Source organism: Leptonychotes weddellii, chromosome 3, assembly GCF_054177405.1.
Source record: "Leptonychotes weddellii isolate Sample4059 chromosome 3, ASM5417740v2, whole genome shotgun sequence".
NCBI lineage: Eukaryota > Metazoa > Chordata > Mammalia > Carnivora > Phocidae > Leptonychotes > Leptonychotes weddellii.
Genome location: NC_138371.1, coordinates 102361414 through 102381503, shown reverse-complemented (window position 1 = coordinate 102381503; position 20090 = coordinate 102361414). Strand labels below are relative to the sequence as shown.

General features: G+C 37.0%; 1 protein-coding gene across 1 annotated transcript in view; it reads right to left on the bottom strand.

Moving 5' to 3' along the window:
• The window catches only part of RNF17 (ring finger protein 17), a 120988-nt gene that overhangs the window by 84343 nt on the left and 16555 nt on the right, over positions 1 to 20090 (bottom strand). The window contains exons 7-12 of the mRNA XM_081815276.1: positions 11896 to 12067; positions 10224 to 10300; positions 9780 to 9854; positions 4997 to 5301; positions 2730 to 2888; positions 414 to 603 (exon numbers count right to left, since the gene is read on the bottom strand). Coding sequence (XP_081671402.1) covers positions 414 to 603; positions 2730 to 2888; positions 4997 to 5301; positions 9780 to 9854; positions 10224 to 10300; positions 11896 to 12067 — 978 coding nt within the window. The remainder of the gene's footprint in view (positions 1 to 413; positions 604 to 2729; positions 2889 to 4996; positions 5302 to 9779; positions 9855 to 10223; positions 10301 to 11895; positions 12068 to 20090) is intronic.

Sequence of the window (20090 nt, the reverse complement as noted above, 5' to 3'; positions counted from 1 at the left end):
TTTAATATGCATTAATTATAGAAATCAGATTTAAAATTCTACTCAATCATCCTGCAGCTAACTGTAATACTTTATTTAAAAGAAATATTTTTGTGCATCATTCCGTTTTGAAGCAACATAGAAAAGTACTTATTTTGGATACATCAAAAAGCTCCTTTTCCAAAACAACAAAACCCACTCCTTTTCCAAGCTCCTCATGTAGTAACACTGATAAATGATAATACTTGACTAATTTAGTAATTAGTAAAACAAATAATTGAGCAAAATAAAAAGTATATGCCTTAGAAGTAAAGAATGATAAATTACTCCTTTCTACTCCTTTCCAATTTCCTTTATTCTTTAGTATCTTATTCCCCTGATAACAAATGTTTCTAAACAGGCCAGGAACACATAATAACTATAAAATATCATACCCTGCAACAATTAGGACTTCAGAATTTCCAAAATCTACCATGAATATTTGTATTAGTCCAACTTCATGGACTGAGAATTTGGTTGGACTACAAAGTTTTCTAATATTTTCACTTTCTATTGGAATTAATTCAGTGATAGTTCCTCGACACCACATTCCATTTTCAATACTGTTGACAAATATTCTTGCACCTAAATAATGAAGAAGACAAATCATTATTAGTGTTTATGGAGAAAAATACCTAATAAGCTCTAATTTATGAACATGTATATTAGTTCCACCACTAAGAAGTTTTAATTCATTTATTTACTAATGACATAGTACATGTCAAGTGCTATGAAGGTAGTATATTGTGATAGTTCCTGTTATATAGCTAAATGGGGAGGTAAAAACAAAGTTACCAGTCTCTTATTGAGGACCTATATTTTATGAGCTGTAACAAAGATGAATGAGACTATCCTGCCATCAAGAAGCTCAAGAAAGGAAAAGATATAGGCAAGTAAATGACTGTACTTACAACAATAAAGACTTTCTACCCTATGCATACATACATATTCATGTACAGATATATACATGCTGAAATTTATAAAATTCTTTGGTAGCATAAAGGAAGAAATGATTACCTTCTCTTGGTAAAGAGGAATCAAAGTAAAGAAACAATGAAAGGCAGTATGTGACATGCCAAAATTAAATTAATACACAGTGGAGTTCAGAGAAGGGGAAGATGAACCAAGGACCTAGCAGCAGAGAGATCAGATGATTTACAAATTAATAACCAGGAAAAAAGGGTCAAGGAAGAAAGAGGCCTGAATTTGAATGCCTACTATGAGCTCAGTGATGTTCTCAGTATTTTATGTTTGAATTTACTTACTCCACCCAATAACCTTCTGGAGATGGGGCTTCCATCATACAGGTAGGCAAAGAGGAGGTACAAGGAGAATCAGGTAGTCTTAGAGCCCATTCTCTTAACTACTAAGCTACCTATCAGAGATAAATTGGTAGATCTGACCACTGATTATATACAGAAGGATGCTGTATAAATATCCTCTGTATATGCAAATAAAAACAGGATAGGTGACAGGCACATTAGGACGTTTATTTGGCCTCAAGCATCAACCTTTACTTATGTTGATATACCACATAAACAATATGTTTATGTTGATATACCACATAAACAATAGTCTGAATTTTAAACTATATGCTATGAAACCATTCTTTCTGCAATAGGTAAGATAAAAGCCTATTGAAGACATTTGTTCTTTATAATGAAGAGCACAGGTAGGAAAAGGGAACAAGAGGATATCCTCTTAAAGCATCATATCACAGTTCTCCCCCTTGTCACTTTCTCAAAATATAAATGAGTATTTAAGTCATGTAAATTTATTTACCTTGAAATAATAATTATCCTTAATTTAAAACAAAGGATGACTTTGTGGCTTTTTCAGAACATTTTCTGTATCTAAATTGAACGCTTTTGGGCATGTATCAAATTTTAAGAGAAATATTTGTAGCCATAAAAGTTTAATACTACACTTCTCTTTTCTTAGATATTCATAATTTCATGTTATCTAAAGTTTAAAATTATCATCAATTTTTGTCAGAAGTATATGATAATCTTAGTTTTTGGATATTCTGATATGCCACATAGATGAGCTGAGAGTTAATCACATTCTTAAAGAACTACTATATAACCTTAAACAGATAATATTTTTTGGTATTATGTATAGGCATTGATTGCTATTAACAGAGCAGTTTTCTCTGTTAATCAAACAAATCATAGCTTCACCTTATTATAGAGTAAAATCAAATTTAGTCAATGTGTTATAAGGAAAATATTTGCAATAAAAGCCTAAATTATGGCAAATTACACATACCCTTAGAATTAAGATAGGCTGATTAAGTTTACCAACTACCCTCTGAGTGGCCCTAGGAAATAGACACCACTGTCCTCCTGCACCTAATTTAAGTGCTTAATGACATCCTCAACATTCACATGTGGACAGCAAGGGACTGTAGTTATACTACAAGGAATCATCTTACAGGCCAATTTTCCCTGGAGACAAGGGAGCAAACTACATAACCTGTGAAGGGTTTTGTAATTTAAAAAATAACTACTTTCACTCCATAATAATAGTTTTTGTATATACCTCACTCAGCAGTCAATATTTAGCTAACTTACCTAAATAAAATGTTATATAATTATAAAACTTTTATGCCTGGAGCACAAATCTATATTACAAAAGGTCTATGTGGATTGGCCAGATACTATAATATTTAAATAAACTTAATATTTTAGCTTGGAGTAAGATTTCATTACCTAGTTCCAAAATGTCTGAAGGCTCAAGGTGTAAACTCTTACTGCAAAACTGATTCACCTTCTTTTCCAATACTGTTGCATCTTTAATTTGTGAATACTTCCGGATGTAAAAGTGGCAAGGATGTATTACATGGCTTACAAAAACTAGCTCAGGAGAACCTAGATAAGAATATTTAAACCACATTAATAAATCATAAGTTAGGAAAGAATTCAAAAAACTGCAATAATCCTCTAAAGAATATTAAGTGCCTTGTGGCACTGAAAACTCTAGAATACTTAGGCCCCCCAAGAGTCCAAACCCAAAATAGTAACCAATAAGACAAATAGATCCCGCTTTCAACATTAAATTCTTTAGCAATCTGAGCTGCAAATATTTTATTTTACTTGCCAAGTATGTTAAGTGGAATTGCAGTTCATCTGATAGTTAGATTCTAAAGTCAAGATATACTGTAACTCTACTACATTATAACAAAACATCAGAGTTTATTTATGAACATTCTGGAACTCCGAACTCTATTGATAATAAGTAGGTCTCTTGCATATCCCCAAAATCCTGTTTATACTATACCCAAAGAACCAAGAATAAGCTCATAGACACTCTGAATACAAATCTTATCTGGCTAGAGAAGTGTGAAAAAATGTCTGGGCAAAGCCAATATATTGAGCACCATTTAGGGGAAGATGTATGTGTTTTGGTGGAGGTTGCATGGGTGGTGAGGGTAGAATAAAAGAGAAAAATTTTTTGTATATAGCAGTAATGAAGCCAAGTGTAGCTACTGAAAAGATGTCCAGAATATAATGTTAAAAAAGGAATTAAAAGAACAGAACAGTGTGCATGGTATGCTTTGTTTCGTGTACAAAAACATAATAATAATATATATTTGTATATGCATGAAGAAACTCTGGAAGAGAGGGAGGGACTGAATGAAATGGGACAGGTTAGGGAAAAATTTCACACTTTTAATATATAATTTTTGAACAATGTAGATGTTTTATTTACTAAAAATGTTTAAAACACAAAGAATAGGAGGAGTGGAATTGGAGACAGTAAAGAGAGATGATAAAAATGAAACAAATAGATCATTTTAACTGTCCAATACAGACCACAAAGAATAATACCCACATTGAGGATGGGGTAAAGAGATAAATATGTGTAACTGGGGAGGCAGTTGAGAGAAGTGTTACAAATTTCAGAAATATTTTTGCCAATAACAACTAAAACTTGTAACATTAAAAGGAAGAAGTTTTAGTTAACAGTAAATTTTATTCACTGCCTTCACACTACATTAGAGTTACTTTACACAGAGCAAACTCCATAACATCAAGTTCAGAGTTGTTAAAGTACCTGCTTTTGATCCAAAAGGGAAAGACGATTTTTTCTGAAAAGGCTTTTTTGGATCTCTAGGTGTTTCCACAAGATAATCTGTGAAGCATGCTTCATCAAAATAGGAAATAAAGGCAATTGTACTAGTTTTATTAGGATGACAATGGCACACTATTGCTTAAAAAGCTGTACTTGAATTGGCAAAATACTGGAAATGGAAGACTCCTTTTTATCAGTAGATATAGTCATGATAGGTTTCTTAACTCACTGAGATATCAGCAATAATAATAGAATGGAAACAACCAAAAATGTGTTTTTGGTTTTTTTTTTTTTTTGCTTTCAAAAGGTCATTCTGGAGAATCAGCCAATGAAACAGATTGGGAAGTGGTGGGCAGAAGAGACCTAAAACAGAACTTGAAAATGGTCCGAAAGAACTGGTAGTATACTAACTACACAGTAGTAGTTAATGGGGAGAATACCAGCATTGTAAATCTAATCAAACTATTATGATACATTGAAATGTTACAATATAGATGCTATTATATTCATGTTAACTCATTTTATAACAGATTATCTCTCAAAAGAAGATTTAAGAGAACCTGTTCTTAAATTTAAGGACAAAACCATGAGATTGCTCTACAAATATCTCTCTTATTTACTTGTATTTTTGTCTTTTATACAAGGTTTGTGTGTGGAACACCAAAAAGTCAAATATCTCAATTAAACCAAATATTAAATTTACATCTCAGAGGTTAGATTATTACACTAAAAATAAAAAATTATCCTAATTTTGGAAAATGTGAAAGTAGGGACAAGGAATGAAGTGTTAACTCATAATGAGGTATAAGATAACAGCAATATGTTTCTGTTAAGTACAGGGACTAATTTTGTTTCTAATTACAGACATGATATATTGTTTCCTTGCTTTTGAATTTTCACTCACTTTCCATGTTTTCTTCAATAATTTCTTCAATTATCACATCAGGGCTAGATCCCATTTGAGGCAGAACAGCAATGGTTTTAAGGGATGATGTTGCAACAACCTCCTTCTGTGGCTGGAAGTCTTTTGCTTCTAAATGTACATCACAGGCTTCCCGTTGCAAAGAAGGTGATGGGGTTTCATTAGTTGGAATAGACATGTCAACCTTTTTCTTTTCTCGAAATGGGTATGTATCATGACAAGAAAATTCCTTTTTATGATATTTCTTTTGAACATTCTGTCCCATTTCATTTTCTTGGGGATCACATCTGTTTAAAAAATAGATGGGTATTAAGGAGGGCACTTGTGATGAGCACTGGGTACAGTATGTAAGCAATGAAGTACTAAATTCTACACCAGAAACCAATATTACACTGCAGGTTAACTAACTGGAATTTAAATAAAAATTTGGAGAAAAATAAAAAATAGATAGGCATATGGCTACTTTAAGTTTTTCATAAATTTTTGTATCTACCTTCAAGCCATTTCCTTTCCACATGACAGTTAATACTGTGACACATATAAAGAGCTAAAGTTTTGTATAGGTGCCTCAGAAGTATTTTTTAAATAGCTTTATATTTTTTAAAGATTTATTTATTTTAGAGAGAGAGAAAGCACGAGCAGGAGGGGCAGAGGGAGATGGACAGAGAATCTCAAGCAGACTCCATGCTGAGTGTGGAGCCCAACATGTGGCTTGATCTCAGAACCCTGAGATCATGACCTGAGCTGGAACCAAGAGTCGGATGCTCAACCGACTGTGCCACCCAGGCACCCCAAGTAGCTTTACTGATGTGTAATTTACATAGCATAAAATTCAATAATTTTTACTAAATTTACAGTTGTGCAGCCATCACTAGATGGCATTTCCATTACCCAGAAATTTTTGCCCATTCCCAGCCCTAAGGCAAGCCTAAGGGTTTTAAAAGGTAACAAGAGGTATAATCAATGAGAAGCTGAAGAAAGAAATGATACAGTCATGTCACAATCTTCTAGTCCTAAAGAATAGTGGATACAGGTTTTCGAAAGAAATCATTTTGATCTGGCTTAGCTGTTTTGATTTTAAATTATGTTATGATTATTTTTTAATTTACTGGCCTAAAAATAAAGTATAGGAAACAGTGAAGGGTATAATCCTAAGCAAATCATTAAAAACCTCCACCTGGCCTAAAAATCACCATTAGTCTGAATCCTTTGGGTATTATTCAATAGCCACAACCCGCAGTTGAACTTTTATGCAGTTTACTCCATTTTTTTATCTTCTTCACGTATCCACACAGATTTAGGCTATCAATCTACAAGTATAGAAGTTCTATCAAAGAAATGAGATTGAGTCTCAAAAACCTTGTCTTTTGGTTAACCCATTATGGATTTAACTTCATCACAGATCATTTAAGAAGCATTTTGGAAATGGGCGCCTGGGTGGCTCAGTTGGTTAAGCGACTGCCTTCGGCTCAGGTCATGATCCTGGAGTCCCGGGATCGAGTCCCACGTCGGGCTCCCTGCTCAGCAGGGAGTCTGCCTCTCTCTCTGACCCTCCCCCCTCTCATGCTCTCTATCTCATTCTCTCTCTCAAATAAATAAATAAAATCTTTAAAAAAAAAAAATCATTTTGGAAATAAGAACCAACAAAGCCAATTAGATTCAGCAATGACACATATTACCTGTCTCTTCTAAAAAAAGGTATGCTTTGAACATAAGTAAAATACATGCTGAATTCAAACACCTTCTGAGGATACATCTATGTACCCAAATTTGCAAACTAGACATTTCTTTTTATAACAATTTTCATTTGACCTGGGACATTTAACACTGTCAAACGACTCCAGTCTCATAAACTCCTCCTTTGACTTCCAGAACACCACTTTCTCCTGTTTGTTTTCCAACCTCTGCCTACTCCCTCTCAGTTTTGTTTTGCAGGTTACCATTTCTCGGTCTTAAAATTTAGTATTTTTCCAGGGTACTGTCCTTGACTTATGTCAATACCTGCTCTTACTGGGCAAACCCGTTGTTTAATTACCACCTGTAATAAGTAAAAGCAGATTGTAGTGATACATTCCCTTTAAACTAGGAAAAAAATTAATACTCTGAATTAACGTTAAAATCAAGACAAGATCAATGCAGAGTCTAAAAGAGACAGAATAGGTTTTGTTTTAAAAATATTCGATAGTAATCATATTCAAGTTATGAAAATATCTAAAAGAATGTACTCATTGGGAAGGCTGATGGTTATCCATGTAAGCACAAAAGTCAAGTCACAAAGACAAACAGGGTACAGGGCTCCATATCTGGGGGAAAATGATTTGAGCCAAAGGACTGGTACTCTAGTCCTCTGGCAAGGACTTTCCTCTGGTGGTAAGAAACGTACTACGAATGTACTATCTGGCCTAATGTTATTAAGCTATTTGATTAATCTTATTCCCTCTATTGCAAACAACACTGCAAACAAAGCAATTTCTTATAATTTGGCTTCTTAGGCCTGTTCAGATGCTTGTAAAGAATGCCAACACAAGTATTCCAGTCCACGTGGCAATTATATTTGTCCGTAAGTTTATAACCTGGCATTCTGACTAAACTGGAATTCTGGCATTCACTTTTGTAAACTTGGCTTGTAGGAGTTCACTTGGCTTATAGCGCATCTGCTCATGTCTGTTCCTGACCTTTTAAGATTGTGGGCCAAACTCTGGTTAGTTACCTAAGGTAATGAATGTAGATGCTTCCTGGGGGATGATTTCCCCTGGAGACATACCACCTACAAGTAAATGAACTTACTTTCTTTTTGGGAGTTTCTAAACCATCTATATTCTGACTATTCCTACACCCAGAATCAAGTTTTAGTATATATAGCTAACTGCTCTCTGTATATTTCTCCCCAGATATCTGGTAAACAACAATAAATCAACATGTCCACTATCCCTCCACTCCTCTAAATTTTCTCCTTGTATTCCCAATCTTGGTGAATAATACCACAATCCATCAACTTAACCACCAAAGCTAGACCTGTAAATCACTGAGGATGCTTCCCTTTTCCTCGTTCATCATGGTCAAACAATTAATAAGCTTTATCAATTTTCCCTATTTAGCATTTGTCATATCTATTGCTCTCCAGTACTACTACCTATGTTTGGTTTCTCATCATTTGCTGAGACTATTGATACAATAACCCAACTAATCCTTCAGCCTCTAGCCTCAGACTCTTCCAAATAATCCTCTAAATGGCCACCAGAGTTATCTTTTTAAAATGTAATCTATTTTTATTTTCATGTTGAAAATCTTTTAGTGGTTTCTACTATTTACAGCTGTGCTGTCCAACTTTCTGCAATAGTGAAAATGTGGGGCACTGTCTAATATGGTAGCTATCAACCACATGTAACTACTGAGCACGTGGGGCTCGAACTCATAACCCTGAGATCAAGAGTCACATGCTTGGGGCGCCCTGCTCTGCGGGGAGCCTGCTTCTCCCTCTCCCACTCCCCCTGCTTGTGTTCCCTCTCTCGCTGTGTCTCTCTCTGTCAAATAAATAAATAAAATCTTTATAAAAAAAAAAAAAGTCACATGCTTTACTGACTGAGCCAGCCAGGCACCCCTCCAATTTTTCCTTTTAATTTTGTTTTAATTAACTTATGCTTAAATTTAAGCATAAGCATGTGGTTAGTGGCTACCACATTGGATAACATGGATCTAGAAAATAAAGTTCAAATGCTGCTACACAGCATACAAAGTCTTTAGGATTTAGCCTATATGTATCCTCTGCCAATTGGAATTATATAAGCAGTTCCCTGAATGTGGCACATTATCTCACTGCCTATACCCTTCTTTCTGCTATGATGCCTACCTGCCTTCTGGTCTCCTTTCCAGTTGCTACTCATTTTCATAGATAAAATAAAATTCTCCTTTTTCTAAGTCTCCTGTTACCCCCAAAAGAACTGACTGTTCCCTTCGTTTGCATCTCCACTAAATTCTGCATACATTACTATCATAGCAATTATTCACTTGATTGTTTACATGTGTCATCCTCTACTTATTGTAACTTCTCTGACATATATCTCAATGTTTAGGATAATGGTGCCTAGCGCAAAATCAGTGTTCAATGCTGGCTGAATGACTCTCAAAGATAACTTTCACACATATCATTTTTTTTTTTAAAGATTTTATTTATTTACTTATTTGACAGAGAGAGAGAGAACAAGCAGGCAGAGAGGCAGGCAGTGGGAGAGGGAGAAGCAGGCTCCCCGCCGAGCAGGGAGCCTGACGCGGGGCTCGATCCCAGGACCCTGGGATCATGACCTGAGCCGAAGGCAGCCGCTTAACCGACTGAGCCACCCAGGCGCCCCTCACACATATATCATTTAATACTGATCACTTCTAAGTCTTTTCATTCTTAAATATTTTACATAGAATTAAAGTGATAGAAAACTGCCCTTCATATTATTTTACAGTATTTGAATCATACATACTACACACTACACATCAATCTTCCTGTCTCAGGTAATTTTTCTAAGAGACCCTCTCAGAAATTAATGGCATGTTGCCATTTTTTTTTAAAGGTTTATTTATTTGAGAGGGAGAGAGAGTGCATGTGCAGGGGGGCAGAGGCAGAGAGAATCTTAAGCAGACACTGCTGAGTGCGGAGCCCGGTTCGGGGCTTGATCCCATAACCCTGAGATCAGGACCTGAGCCAAAACCAAGAGTCAGATGCTTAATCCACTGTGCCACCTCGGCACCCCCATGTCACCATTCTTATACTTACTTTGTTAAGCCCTCAAATTCAATCTTTCCCATATTGTTGAACATACAGATGATCTCACTGCAATTCATATTCAACCTAAAATAAAACACTAGCATATAAGTAAATGTTCTAATACCAGTTTATTACTTTCTCTAAATAAAAGTCAGTGGCTAACATTAAAAACTCTAAAAGAACATTTTAAGTGCTCTAATACAACTTTATTACTTTCTCTGAAAGTCAGTTGCTGACATTAAGAACCCCAAAGACAACATATTTTTCTAGTGTAACTGAAGAATCCTCTATGCCCAATTTATCATAAATTACTCTTATTTTACATGTTTGCTAATTTGGGAAACATTTGTGACACAAATTTTCAATTTATAATTGCTTGCTATTTAATAAATCTAGGCTCTAATACATTTTTATACTTAATTTTTAGGTTCTCCTGAATTATAACTTACTTACCTGGGAGAGTTCCTTAGTTTTAGAGAGCTAACTTGTAACAATTCACTCTCAAATGTTAATTTCAAAGTACGGATAATCTAGAATCAAAAGACAAGTGTTACTCAGATGTGAATTTTTTTTTTTTAATAAATATTACTGGGGGTGCCTGTGTAGCTCAGTTGCTTGAGTGACTGCCTTCGGTTCAGGTCATGATCCTGGAGTCTCGGGATCGAGTCCTGCATTGGGCTCCCTGCTCAGTGGGGAATCTGCTTCTCCCTCTGACCCTCTCCCCTCCCATTGCTCTCTCTCTCTCTCTCTAATAAATGAAAAAAATCCTTAAAAAAATAAATATTATTGAAACAAAGTAAGATTTTAGAAGGAAAACTATAGCCTTTAAGTATCTCACTAATGTGTTCAAGGTTTGATTATAGGCACCGAAAGGGATGCAAGTAAGTGTTTATGGTTTTTCCCCTTAAAGAAATTTTAAATCTTTTAGAGACATAAATTAATAGATAACAACAACAAAAGACACTAGTTAACAAATGGGATATAGCTATGTAATCAGAGAAGATTCTGATTATATTCACTTTGCATCTGCATTGCTATCCTCCAATGTCTTTTTGCCTTATCTTCTTAATAAATCTAACTAGGGTGAATACCAAATCTTTTTTTTTCTTAAGATTTTATTTGTCAGAGAGAGAGCATGCACGTGCACAAGCAGGGAGAGCAGCAGGCAGAGGGAGAAGCAGGCTTCCTGCTGAGCAAGGAGCCTGATGTGGGGCTTGATCCCAGGACCCTGGGATCATGACCTGAGGTGAAGGCAGACGCTTAACTGACTGAGCCACCCAGGTGTCCCAGGTGAATACCAAATCTTATCACTTTTTTACATCTCCTAATGCCTCATGTGTAATACACAGGAAATGAGAGAGGTCTGATCAAGTAAGACGGTAGCACTTAGAGACTTTGGAGGCAGGTAAACCAATGGCTTCTATTTTATACCTCAGTTCAGCCCAAACACCTGATTATCTATGGGAAAAGGCCATGAGGATTCAAAGACAATAGAACAGGATCTATATCCCAAAGGAGCAAGGTAGAAATTAGCAAAAATATCGATGGTTAACTCTGTCTGGCTAAACGATCTCATCAGGAATATGTTTTTATTTTTGCTCAGCTGTGCTCCCTAGGCACATTATTAGATGATAGAATATAGTGGAAGCACCCTGTCTCTTGACCCACACATTTGGGGAAGCAGGAAGAAAAGGAAAAAAAAAACAAAACAAAACCCTGAATGAGAACTTGAATTAAGTTTTTAAGTCAAGAATTCAGTCATATCTCAATTGTTTATGAAAAGAACAGAGAATCTCATTTAGTTTGCTGCCCTTATATGTTCTCATTTTTTATTCAAATATTCTAGGAACATCAATTTCCAACTCAATGTCACCCTACTTGCTCTCAGATCATGTGTTATAAAGACCTTATTACCATGCCATTTCCCTAACTGGTAAATAACAATAAAAGGCTAAACAAATTTATTAATGTTTGTTTTAGAATTCAAACACTAAGAGTTCTAAATTGAGGCCAAGATAAGTTAGAATAGTCTGAAAATAAATGCCTGTTAAGTCTTAAATATCATATTCCAAAGCATGTAAACTAATATACCTCAGAAATAAATTCACATTATGATCAAAATTACCTGATTCAGGTCACAATAAGTCCTTAAAGAAGGTGCTGATTTTAACTCTCTTGCTATCTTCATAGCTGCAGCCAAATCATTTTTTTTCTCTTCAATGTAGCTTTTAGCCATTATTACATTTGACAGATAATCATCTGCATTCCTTACTACTTCTTCACACAGATTCTTTTTCCTTCATATAAGATCCCAAAGTTATTTTACAGAATTTCATAAATGCTCATATGAAAGTGAGTTTAAAACAACTGAGTGGTATCAAAAGGGTAATTTCACTAGTTTACGAACATGGTTAAAAGAAGCATTCAACTGAGATATATTATAATTGAAAACTAAGTATGGATAACTAGAGAAAAAGTAGGATATAATTATCATGTCACAGATACAGCTGTCACAGAATTACAGAAGACAGATCCTAGATGATTCCACATAAAAGAGAAATCCTATCTTGTAATCACTTGTGCCATTTCAAAGACAATTTGTATTCATTTCCCACACAGATATGCTTGCACATTTTAAAATTTCCATCAGTTGACACAAATTACATAAATATAAAATGAGATTTTAAAATAAGACTTCACCAAACCAGAACACAGGTATCAATTAACTATAATCTTCAAAGTAATCCCTTAGAACGGCAAATAGCGATTCCTTCATTACTTGTACCTCAGTACTCAAAATCTTTTCTGGGCCTATGATGGAATTAAATTATTATGGCAATTAAAAAAATTTTGTACCAAAAACTGTAGTGTGTAGCTTTCATTTTATTATCAAACAAATGACTATTTCCTCAAGATCAAATCTGGACTCAAAAAAAAAGGAGTGTTTGCCACACTGAAGAGTAACAAGAATGTGACACAGGCTCTGAAGGTGAAGAGGTATTCCAAAAACTGTTTTGGTAATTGTATAAATAATCTGAAAGTCATTTCTTTAGGGGAGAAAATGGTTATTTTGGTAAGTTCTAGTATGGTTTCTAAAAACTCATGCCTGTAGACTGATATCAGCAAAATGGCAAACGAGGTAACTCTAAGCCCTTGTTACTCAGTGGAGATGTCAAAAAAAAAAAACAAGCAAAAACTAGTTAATCTTATAGAAACTCTGGAAAATAAACAAAGGTATACAGCAACCAAGCAAATGCCCAATCAAGGAAAAGCCACATTAAAAACAGTAGGAAATTCATGGTGGTTTTTCTTGTTCTTGCCCAGCCCCCTCCTCAGCATGGTGTAGTCTTGGTGTAGAGATAGCAGCACAGTTCCCAATTCCTTCCGTCAAACCAGAGGGAGCATAGCAGACTTCATCTGTAATGTTCTAACTTGTTTGTGGGATGCCTGAGGAACTAGTCTGTTTCACCTAACTTGGAGCTCAGGCAGTGAAGAGCAACAGGCAGTACTTGGGAAGGCTGTAGGAAGACTAAGAGCTATAGATCCCTGGGCAAGAGATTATCGGTAAAGACATACACTAGACCATCTGGGGCTTGCAAAAGCTTGGGTGAGACTCTTTTGGAAATGAATACATTTAAAAGTAGCTATGTATATAAAGGAATAAAGAAAAAAATCATACTCAGGCCCAGGCAAGATGCATGCTCAGAAAAGACCTGAGAATACCTTAAGCCTTCACCTGAGGCTGATTCTAAGGCTCAGAGCATGCTCACTCAGTGAAAGACTGTCCCTGAAGAGAGCCAGTTTGCAATGACTAGAAGAGGTGGCTGTGTTTTCAGATGCCCAATTTTCAAAAAAACAGCAAGGGCATATAAAGACATGGGAAAACATGACCCAGTCAAAGGAAAAAAACAGAGTGGCAGAAACCATCCCTGAAGAAGCAGAGACATAGGACTTATTAAAGACTTTAAAACAAAGGTTTTAAATATGCTCAGAGAGCTAAAGGAAAACATGCACAAAGAACCTAGAGGAAATCAGGAAAAAATGAAGGACCAAAATGTGATTATCAATAAATAGACATTATAAAAAGGAAAAAAATTCCAGTGCTCAAAAGTACAATAACTAGGGCGCCTGGGTGGCTCAGTTGGTTAAGCGACTGCCTTCGGCTCAGGTCATGATCCTGGAGTCCCGGGATCGAGTCCCGCACCGGGCTCCCTGCTCGGCGGGGAGTCTGCCTCTCCCTCTGACCCTCCTCCCTCTCATGCTGTCTCTCATTCTCTCTCTCTCAAATAAATAAATAAAATCTTAAAAAAAAAAAAAAAAGTACAATAACTAAAACAAAAAATTCGCTAGAGGGGTTCAACCGCATATTTGAGTAGGAATAAAGAATTAGCAAACCTGAAGATAGGACAACTGAAATTACAGAGTCTGAGGAACAGAAAGAAAAAATAATGAAGAGAAGTGAACAGAGCCTAAGGGACTTGAGGGATTCTCTCAAGAAAAGCAACATATGCATTACAGGAGTCCCAAAAGCAGGAGAGAAAGAGAAAGGTGCAGAGAAATTATATGAAGATATAATAGCTAAAAACTTCCAAAATTAGATAAAATACATAAATTGACGAGTCCAAGAACCCAAGGATATTTAAATAGAATAAACTTAGAGACCCCCACAAAGACACAATATAATCAAACTGTTGGAATACAAATAGAGAATTCTGAAAGCATTAAGAGAAATGCAATTTGTTATACCCAAAGAATCCTCAGTAAGATTATCCGCCAATTTCTCAGTAGAAACCTTGGAGGCCAGAAGGCAATGGGATGACATATTTAAATTGTTGAGGGGCACCTGGATGGCTCAGTCAGTTCAGCATCCGACTCTTGATTTCAGTTCAGTTCATGATCTCAGGGTCATGAGATCGAGCCCCGTGTTGGGCTCTGCACTGGGTGTGGAGTCTACTTAGGATTGTCTCTCTCCCTCTCTCTCTGTCCCTCCCCTGAACTCTCTCTAAAAAAAATAAATGAAGGGGCGCCTGGGTGGCTCAGTTGGTTGGGCGACTGCCTTTGGCTCAGGTCATGATCCTGGAGTCCCGGGATCGAGTCCCGCATCGGGCTCCCTGCTCGGCGGGGAGTCTGCTTCTCCCTCTGACCCTCCCCACTCTCATGTGCTCTCTCTCTCATTCTCTCTCTGTCAAATAAATAAATAAAATCTTTAAAAAAAATAAAAAATAAATAAATAAATAAATAAATAAATAAATGAATGAATAAATAAAGTGTTGAAAGGGAAAAGCTTGCCAATGGAGACTTCTATAACTAGCAAAACTGTCCTTCAAAAGATAAGGGAAAAGTTAAAACACTTCCAGATAAAGAAAAGCTGAGGGAGTTCATGATCAATATACTTGGACTACAAGAAATGCTAAACAAAGTCCTTCAGGTTAAAATGAAAGGAGGAGAGACAGTAACTTGTACTTGGTAAAGGTAAATACACAGGCAAATATAAGATCTAGTATTTTTGTAGTTTTGGTTTATAACTCCACTTTTTATTTTCTACAGGATTTAAAAGACAAACACATAAAATGACTATAAATCTATGTTAATGGATACATGATGTATGAAGATGTAAAGAAGTTTTTACATGCAATTCAGTTAAGCTGGTATCAATTCAAAATAGACTGTTATAACTTTAATATGTTATATGTAATCCCCACGGTAACCACAAAGTATAGAATATGCCAAAAAAAAAAAAAGAAAGAAAGAATGAGAAGGGAATCAAAATGTCACTACAAAAAAGTCAAGTAAACAGAAGAAGGTAGTAATAGAAGAAATGAATGATAAAAAGGCTCTAAAACACATTGAAAACAACATGGCAAAAGTCTTTCTTTATTGATAATTAATTTAAAATTAAATGGATTAAACTTCAGAATCAAAAGGCACAGAGTGAAGGACTAGAGTTCAAAAAATGACAACATATTTGGTCTACAGATACTCATTTTAGATCTATAGACAAACAGAACGAACGTGAAAAGATGAACATAGTCTGTGTAAATAGTAATCAAAAGAGAACTATACAAATATTAGACAAAATAGACTAAGTCAAATACTGTTACAAGAGAAAAAGGACATTATAAATTGACAGAACATCAAGAATATACAACTATAACACATATATGCACCAAATACAAGAGCTCTGAACTATATGACACAAACACTAACAAAATTAAAAGGAAAAATAGCACTATAATAATAGGTGGAGACTTCAATATCCTACTTCCTACTTCCAATAACAAGTAGGAAAACCATTAGAATACCAATAAAAAATAGACTACTTAAACCGTATGACAGATCAATTGCACCTAACTGACATAAAGAGAAAAATCCACCCAACAACAGAGAATACACATTTCTCTCAAGCATACATGGAACATCCTCCAGCATATGTTAGGTCGAAAATCAAGTCTTTTAAAAACCCAGATTAAAAAAAACCTGAAAACATACAAAGTATCTTTTCTGGTCACACAATGGAAAGAAACTAGAAAACGTTAACAGAAGGAAATGAAAAATATGTGGAAATTAAAGAACATACTCCCGTAAATACAAATGGGTCAACAAAAAAAAATCACCAGGAAAATATCTTGAGACAAATGAAAAACAAAAATTTTAAAAATTGAAAAGGGTGAGGAGTTAAGGTGGTGGAGGAGTAGGGGACCCTAAGTTTCTCTATTTCCTTGAATATTGCTAGACAACTATCAAATCATTCTGAACACCTGTGAAATCAATCAGACATCTGAGAAAAGAAATGCTGCAATTCTATAAATAGAAAAGCGACCACTTTCTGGAAGGTGCAGAGACCTGAATATGGGGTGATATACTGGAGGATTTGGTGGAGGGGAGGGAGACTGCTTACGGAGGCTACTGCAAAGTATTATAAGTAGTGGAGCACAAAATCGGAACTTTTAGAAGTCTGCTACATATGTCCCTGGCTTAAAGGTGCTCAGGTAACAAAGTGAGGCAGAATCCCAGGTGGAATGGCATTGTCTCAGGATCCCTGGGGTCACAAGAATGGGGGTGCCTGAGTGCGGCAGAGTTCCCAGGCATAGGAGCAGGGAAGCCCACTGAGAACAGTGAGTTTAGGTGCCAGCTTTCTGCTCTGTGTTGCCATAAACTGCGACCCGCTACACATTCCAGTGACCACTTTCCTGGGAGGAGTCCAGCAAAAGGCAGAAGCATGGTGAGACCCCCCTCCCTCCCTCCACAATAGGAACAGTGTGGACCCGCACCACAGGTGTCCATAAAATTTGAGTTTTTTTTTTTTTTTAAAGATTTTATTTATTTTTTGACAGAGAGAGAGACAGCAAGAGAGGGAACACAAGCAGGGGGAGTGGGAGAGGGAGAAGCAGGCTTCCCGCGGAGCAGGGAGCCCAATGCGGGGCTCGATCCCAGGACCCTGGGATCATGACCTGAGCTGAAGGCAGACGCTTAATGACTGAGCCACCCAGGTGCCCCAAAATTTGAGTTTTGAAACTCAGTTGCGTGCCTGAAATAAAAGCGCTCAGTCATAGGCCAGATAAACACAGAGATCTGATGGAAATCAGGGAGACTAGAGTAATTGACTGCTTTTCTATGAGAGCTCACTGAAGAGTGAAGGGCGTGGACTTTCAGCTCCAGGGCTAGAGATTGGGGCACCACCATTTTCATGCCACCCATCAGTGCTGAAACCCTTCAGGGAGCAAAACAGCACCACATAGTGGAATCTGGAGCCACTTACACTATGCCTGGCCCCTTGGCAAGTGGGGAGCATTTCCACTAGGGCAAGGGCACCTGAGAATCAGTGCGACGGGCCCCCTCCCTCAGGAGACCAGTAGGAACAACTGGCCTGCACCAAGTTTACTGATCATAGAGGGCTGCAAAGCTCTTGGGGAAAACAGTATATAACATCTGTGGGTTTTTTTTTAATTTTAATTTTTAAGTCCTTATTATTTTTTGTTATTTTATTTTTTCAATTCTTTTTTAAAAAAATTTTTATATATCTTATATATAAATTTTTTATTTTTTGTTTCCTTTCATTGTATATTATTATATATATACAAAAGTTAAAATAGAAGTTTTTCTCTCTTTATTTTGGGATCTAGTTTCCTTTAACATGAAGGTCAAACACACCTAGGATCTAGTTTTTTTGGGGGGAAGGGTTGTTTCTTGTTTTTTTTCTTGATTTGTATTGTTTTTGCTTTTTTTTTTTTTCCTGTTGTCATCGTTATTGTTGTCTTTTCTCTTTCTTCTATTCTTTTCTGGGCAAAATGATGACATGGAGACATTCAACCCAAAAGAAAGAATAGGTTGTTGAAAAAAAGAATAGGTTGTAGTATTCACGGCCAGGGATTTAATATGGATATAAGTAAGATATCTGAACTAGAATTTAAAACAATTGTAAAGATACTAGTTAGGTTTGAAAAAACCATAGAAGACACTAGAGAATCCCTTATTGTAGAAAAAAAAGAACTAAAATCTAGTCAGGCAGAAATTAAAAATGCTATTACCGAGATGCAGTCCCAAATGGAGGCTCTAAAAATGAGAATAAATGAGGCAGAAGAGTCAGTGATTTAGAAGATAAAATGATGGAAAATAAGGAAGCTGAGAAGAAGAGAGAAAGAATCATGAAGGCAGACTTACAGAACTTAGCAATTCCATAACGCAAAATAATATCTGGATAATAAGGGTCCCAGAAGATGGAGAGAGGGATGGAAGGTTTATCTGAACAAATTATAGCTGAGAAGTTCCCTAATTTGGGGAAGGAAACAGGTATTCAAATCCAGGAAGCACAAACAACTCCCTTAAAAAAAATCAATAAAAATAGGTCAACACATCGACATAGAATAGTAAAGCTTACAAATTTCACAGATAAAAGAGAAAATCCTGAAGGTAGCTTGGGATAAGAGATCCTTAACCTATAGGGGGGCGGAGCAAGATGGAGGAGGAGTAGGAGACCTGGATTTCGTCTCCTCTCAGGAATTCAGCTGGATAGGGATCAAACCATTCTGAACACCTACGAACTCAACAGGAGATTGAAGAAAAGAATAGCAACAACTCTCTGAACAGAAAAGCGACCACTTTCTGGAAGATAGGACGTGCGAAGAAGTGAATCCGAGGCGATATTCGGGAGGATAGATGGCGGGGGAGGGGCCTCCGTCAGGCGCTTCTGGCAAGTGATAGAGCCGCAGAGCACAAAATCAGAACTTTTAAAAGTCTGCTCCGCTGAGGGACGTCACTCCGGTGGCTAAGCAGGGGGTGGAACCCTCGGGGCACAGTGTGGTCTCAGGACCCTCGGGGTCACAGAAAGACCGGGGGTGCCTGAGTGTGGCAGAGCTCCCAGGTAACGGAGCAGGGAAGCCGGCTGCAGAGGCGGAGCCCAGGTGCGGGCTCTCAGCTCGGGGTTGCCATAAACCGTGATCCGCGGCACAGTCGGGCTACTGCTCCTCCGGCAGGGACGCAACAAGTGGCAGATCCGGGGAGACTCCCCTTCCTCCCCGGGAGGAGTGATGCGGGAGTGCACCGCAGGGATCTGATGGGTTTGGAGACTCCACCCGGGGTTGGGTGCCAGAGATAGAAACGCGCGGTCACAGGCCGGGTGAGAACGGAGTGCGGCCGGAGACCGGGGAGCTGGGAGTGACTGACGGCTTTTCTCTGGGGGCTCACTGAGGAGCGGCGCCCTGAGTTCTTGGCTCCTCCGGGGCAGAGATTGAGAGGCTGCCATTTTCACTCTCGGACTCCAAAGCTGTACGGACAGCTTGCAAGGAACAAAAGCTCCCGAGAGCAAACCTGAGCAGATTACTTAGCCCCGACCCGGCAAGGGTGGGGCAATTCCGCCTCCGGCAAAGACATTTGGAAACCACGGCAACAGGCCCCTCCCCCAGAAGATCAGCAAGAACAGCCAGCCAAGACCAAGTTTACCGAACAATGAGAATGGCAGAACTCCAGCACTAGGGGAATACTACACATAGAATTCATGGCTTTTTTACCATGATTCTTTAGTCTTTCAAACTTAATTTTTTTTTAACTGTCTTTTTTTTTTTGAATTTTTCTTTTTCCCTTTTTCAACCAACATCTTATCAATCCGTTTTTTAAAAAACATTTTTATTTTTCATTTTTAGAGTCATATTCTATCCCTTCATAGTAGTTACCCGTATTTTTGGCATATATATATATAAATTGTTCTCTCTTTAAAATTTTGAGATAGTTTCTTCTAACAGATCAAAATATACCCTAAATCTCTAGTATATGGTTTTTTTCTACTCCCCTGCCTGATCACATTCTCTCCCTTTTTTTTTCTTT